At 44.4% G+C, this 6,000-nt stretch overlaps 1 protein-coding gene across 3 annotated transcripts in view; it reads right to left on the reverse strand.

Moving 5' to 3' along the window:
* The window catches only part of GRHL1 (grainyhead like transcription factor 1), a 65,655-nt gene extending 61,057 nt beyond the window's left edge, over positions 1 to 4,598 (reverse strand). The window contains exon 1 of one of the 3 annotated variants that reach the window (XM_084624774.1): positions 4,476 to 4,598. In XM_084624774.1, the coding sequence (XP_084480900.1) occupies positions 4,476 to 4,495 (20 nt within the window). In that variant the 5' untranslated portion in view covers positions 4,496 to 4,598. Of the gene's footprint in view, positions 1 to 2,824; positions 3,192 to 4,475 lie in introns of those variants that run through there. The other 2 variants (XM_084624775.1, XM_084624773.1) reach the window with 2 other exon arrangements.
* Between the last annotated feature and the right edge of the window lie 1,402 nt (positions 4,599 to 6,000).

Genomic DNA, 6,000 nt, shown 5'->3' on the forward strand with positions numbered 1-6,000 from the left:
CTTTCAGCAATGTGAAAAGATCCATATGGAAGAAAAATTAATCTAAACGCAAAACCATTCAGAACTGAACAAGCACTAAACTGAAATCCAGTAAACTCAGAAACTACAATATTTTTTGTAAGACTCGTCTCTCGTTGCAACACCCAAATAAAATGCACAATTGCCCTAAAGGTAACCTACCTCCTCTAAAAGGAGTGTAGAAAGAATTATCTTTAGAATTATCAACAAAGTGTAGGGTTTGGCAGTAACTCAATCTCTTAACAGGATTACAGGTTCTTTTAAGAAAATGAGAACATATTTATAAAAGACAGTCAAACATGCGTTTTTCTGACGATTGACCTGTGATGAGTTTTAGACTTCCATATGTATATTTGGCAGTGATCTGTGCATAAAAGTACTGGACGCTATTAGCAAGTTTTAGAAATAAGTCTTCTAGTGTGCATTTAAATACTTGAAAAAAGTTGATTGATTTTCTGCTTGACCAAATTGCAAAAAAGTAGGAAAATGTGACAGGAATGTGTGTTCTCTGCATTGTAGTGATATTGTGCCAATGCTGACCTCATGTCACGCTTATTCCTGGCAATATTTTCCTACTATTTTTTTTTCTGGGGGTGGGGGGGGCAATTTGTTCATGCAGTCGAACCTGTTATTTCTGACAAACCCAATAATTCTCTCTCAAAAGAAAAAAAATCCCATTGTCACAATCCATTTACTAGCACACTCAATAATAGAATGCTTTTTATTGTTATTTGTCTTACACAGAGCGTGTGGTTGGTGCTGTAGCAAACACACAGATAAAGACAGTCTCTGTCCCAATGACTTTACAGGCCAGAAGACAGAGAGAGATTTAGACATGGGGCTGTTAGGCCTCATCTCCATTAGGGAAACGCTCAACAAAATTCCCCATGAGGTCTCCCATTTTTTAAGACTTACCAGTACTTTTACAAAGTAGCATTAGCCAACTTACTAGAATAATGACAACTTATAAAAGACCCAGCCTACAACTGTCCAAGTAAACAAAGCATATTTTGTGATGCATTCAGACTTACAGCTGCCAGTTTATAAAGTTAAAAAAAAAAGTAGTCATTTGTAAGAAGTCTTCAGGTCAAAATTGAGAATTAGTAAGGCTCTCTCTGTACTTATCTGGCACCCATCACCCTATTTGGCCACCTTGAACAATTTTGAATAATTATTCATATTATTATAGCATCAAATAGCCCTCGTCATGGACCACGACCCCATGATGCTATATTTTGTATACACAAACAACAAGTATGCAATACATATATACACACACACACACACACACATCTAGATTGGTAACCTTTATCATTATCTATGTAATTGCAAATCAGTTTGAATTCAACTACTAGAATCCAACACTTTAAGCACAAACATGTTCTAATAGAAACATCTACACTTTGCAGTACTATAATGTATTGTTTATAAAATATACTATAAAAAACCCAGACATCTGAACACTAGTTTTTGCTAAATACCCTCCTATGAAGTGAAATCTTATTCCTGTTTAGTACTTAAATTGTCAAAATCTAGAGCTAGTAGTAACTGAATGACTGATGGATCTCAAACCACTAACAAGGACCTCAGAATATTGCACAAATAAACTTTGTACATATTTGATGATTGGCTGATTAGCATTACCGGAATGTGTAACAAACCGCCATACAGAGATTAAGAATCAAATTAATTTTGGAACATCTGCACATGCACATTTCTCTCTCAGAAAGCAGGAGCATTCCACATGTAATAAGAAAAGGAGGACTTGTAGCACCTTAGAGACTAACCAATTTATTTGAGCATAAGCTTTCCTGAGCTACAGCTCGCTTCATTGGATGCTACTCTGAAACCTGTCATTATGTAAGGCACTGCATTTAGCCGTATGGAGTGGAAATCCATCAACTGCATGAAAATACAGACTAACACGGCTGCTACTCTGACACATGTAATAAGAAGCACTGTTTCAAATATCAAGCAAACATTCCAAATTTGAGGGGAGAGATTTAAAGTACACATTCTTATTTTTAAAATTTTATAACATGTTCATAACTTTTACAAACTTGAGATTTTAAAATAGATCTTGGTGGGGAAAAAAGCATTTTAAAAGTCATTTTTAGATATTGCCCTGTATTCCATGTTCTTGAATAGAAAACAGCCTACATTATCCATGCTGGAAATGCTACAAGAAATCACAGAACTGGAAGGGATCTCGAGAGGTCATCTAGTCCAGTCCCTGAACTTGTGGCAGGACTAAGTATTATCTAGATCATCCCCGACAGGTATTTGTCTAACCTGTTCTTAAAAATCTTCAATGATGGAGATTCTACAACTTCCCTAGGCAATTTATTCCAATGCTTAACCACCCTGACAGGAAGTTTTTCCTAATGTCCAACTTAAACCTCCCTTGCTGCAATTTAAGACCATTGCTTCTTGTCCTATCTTCAGAAGTTAAGAAAAATAATTTTTCTTCCTCATTCTTGTAACAATCTTTTACATACTTGAAAACTGTTATGTCCCCTCTCAGTCTCCTCTTTTTCAGACTAAACAAACCAATTAATTATTTGTATTTAATGTGTGTATTACACATACAATAAGGACCAGTCCAAGTGTCTGCCTATACAAGGCTACCATTGCTCCACCACAGCACCTACTTGCACAGAGCAAATAGTGACTACAACTTTATAACATATAGGCACAAAGACAAGGTCTCTGCTCTCAAAGAGTTCACAATATAATATTTTGGACTTCTGAAAATGGTAAAGATTGTTAGATTTTCCAACTGACACTGCTAAGAACACCAGATTACCTGGGGAAGTCCATTTTTCCAGTAGCGTGGGTTTCATAAAAATCCATCAGATCTTGGTCCTACAGCATATAAGAAGCTTGTATTTTAAAAGACAGTTTTTACAAATCTGTTGCATCAAGGTCTAACACTGCCAAAGGCCAAGACCAGGAAATCTCTTTAAATTAGAGCAACAATGTTCAAGTCATTAAAAAAACCTAGGTGTGCCTCAGATAATGATGTCCCAGTTAACGCTGCTCTCACTTCCCAGCCCTTGTTCTTAAATCTTCAAGAGGAGAAAAAAGCAGCACACCGCGCAATTCGGTAAGATCCTGCATTAGAAAAGCTCTTCGAAACAAGTGCTGTGGGCGGGGTGAATGTCTACAGCCCCCTATGCACTTCTGAAGGCTGAGAGGCTCCTCCTGACAGACACGGACTGATTATTCGCCGCACTCAGCATTTAAAGAAGAGTGGAGGAGGAGGAGGAAGAAGATGGTGACCAACGCCTCAGTACAGGTGTCGAGTTTCAAAGCCGGACTGTCTTCTCTATAGCTTGATTATAACAGAAAGTGAGCGAGAGAAGAGAGAGCGATTCCAGAACAAAGAACTAAACTAAACTTCAGACACAGGAGGATCCTGAAAGAAAAGGAGTACTTGTGGCACCTTAGAGACTAACCAATTTATTTGAGCATGAGCTTTCGTGAGCTACAGCTCACTTCATCGGACACATTCAGTGGACCCTGATCCTCACAGCTTCCCCCAGCAGCAAGCGGGCCATTCGAGATCCCATCGCTGCACGCAGGGTTGATGGGTCCCAAAGATGCAGGCTAACGCTCGGAGGCCACTACAGAAACCTATGGGCTAAGTCAGAAGTTTTCCTCCCAGGCGGAAGACGTGAGATTTCCCTCTGCCAGAAATAAATGCCTGACTTTGTGGTTGTTATCCGATCCGCGCCCGGGAGCGCTTTATTTAAACGGGGCAGAACGGGCTCGGAAAATCGACAGAGGGGATCTCGGCGGATTTAACGCAAGAGCTTGTACCATGCAGCCCAGAGCGGGGAGCGCCCGACCCTGGGTCCATCTGCCGGCCCTATGCGGGACAGAGATAAAGCCGCACGCCCAGAGGCCCCGCGCTGCACTGGGAAGGCGGGGGTCCGTAGAAGGAGAAAGGCGGACAGGCGCTCGGTCCTGGCTGAAGTTTCTGTACCTCACCCCCGGCAGCCGCAGGTGCTCCAGAATCTGCCAACGTACAAACACACACAGCCCCGCTCGTGGGGGACACCCCGGAGATCTGCTCAGCGCCCCCCTCGCCGCCTGTGTCCGGCCGGGCCGCTTGAAAGGAGCAAGACTATTTCACCAAGGCCGAATAGGGTCAGGTAGGTGCCCGGCTACGGGGCACCCGCCCCAAACCCACCAACAGGGAGAGGCCGACGCTAACCCCCCGTCACTCCGGCGGCTGCTGCCACTCCCTCCTAGAGATCCTGCAATGCTACACGGCCAGCCACCGCCATCCGCTACTCCCGAGCTCTCCTCCCCCGGCGCCCGTCCCGCAGGAGCCCACAAGACAGGGCGAGGATCACCAGGTCACCCCCTTTCCCAGCCCGTAGAAAGAGACGGGCAGCAGCGCCGGTCGGACCTGCCCAGACTCCCTCCCGCTCGCTCGCTCGCTCACTTACTTGTCGTAGTCTTGTGTCATGTCTGGCAGCCAACGGGTGGCAGAACTGGCCCGGCGGGTTGGGACGGTGGCTGGCGGCAGCCCGGGCACTGGGGAGGGGGCTAGAGCCAGAGCAGCGCGCAACCTGCCGCACAAACGGGTTTTGTCAGCTTTTCTGGCTAGCTCAGGTGGCTCTGGGATCCGCAGGTGGATCGCACCTGTGGCCCGCTTCCCATTGGCTCGCGGAGTTCCCTTGGGGGCGGGGCCTCAGTCGCCCAACTCCCCAGGGAGACGCCTAATCAGGTACAGAAGGGCGGGGTTTGGTAACGTTGCGGGTTCTAAATAGAATCTCGGCCGCCAGAGGCTGAGACCGCGCTTGCTGGGCAGGTACCTGTTGAGCTCCAGACGCCTTCTGAACTGCAGCCCCCTGCCACTGCAGCACCCATAGGACCCTAAATCGTGGCCCGCTTCACCACACAGCCCCTAAGAGATCCTCCCTCCCCCTTTGCCCAGACCCTAGCTGGAGAGAAGTGAATGAGGCGGGATGTGTTACAACACAACACAGGTGAAAAAGACACCTAAGTATGACAGAAATTGGGAAGCAGAAGAGTCAGCTAGGCCCTGAGCCTGCTAGACAAACACTGGCTGCTGCAGCATGGGCCTAGGCCTTGTTCCAGTCCCAGGTGGGAATTGGTTATATTAAACTGTAAACTGAGTTATGATTCCTTATTGTCCACCTTTCCCCTGAACATGGGATCACTCTTGTTATAGAGGTGAATTCTCCTGTGGGCAAGTCACTTTTCCCCTACAAAATACAATCATCTCTTAACTAGAGGCTTGCTTTAGTCCACTTTACTATCTGCATGTTACAAAGCATAGGAAGTGTTCGGGCACATCCCTCTATCTTACTTGAACAATTTCATGAGCTTGTTTCCACAATGTTTTCTGAAATTTTCCCACCACAGCACTAGAATGAAGCCCCTAATACAAAGACAGTCCCTGCCTGGACAAGGTTCCCAGGCACGACTGCAATTTCTAATAAAAACATTTCTCTCATTGCACATTGGTTCCCATTCTTCCCCCTCACTCCACATTAGCCTCAGTCTTTTATTTTTCTGCATTACTTCCATGCTTAAAAAAAGTTAGTCTAGAGAAGATTTAAAGAGACAAGAAATGTGTGTGAACCCTGCACATATTGACGAATTATACTGTGACCAAATGCAATTACACACCCCCATCATAGAAGACTGCTAACAGAACTTTTTTGGCACAAAAGAAGGGAAAGTTTAAGACAGAACTAGAACTGCAGCAGTGATAGCTTCAAAGCCTTCTTGGGTTCCACCATTGCTGCAAACAACCAAATATCTTTATACCCAAAAAGATGCATACAAACATCACCTCTGAGGCTATGTCTACACTGCACACTTTACAGCAGCACACCTGACAAAATAATACCACCCCCCAAATCCCTACACTACTTTAAAGGATGTACTCCAACATAAAACCCATAGAAGGACAATTCCACCAACCAAAGGAAATATGAAACT

Source organism: Lepidochelys olivacea, assembly GCF_965140295.1.
Source record: "Lepidochelys olivacea isolate rLepOli2 genome assembly, chromosome: 3".
Classification (NCBI taxonomy): domain Eukaryota; kingdom Metazoa; phylum Chordata; order Testudines; family Cheloniidae; genus Lepidochelys; species Lepidochelys olivacea.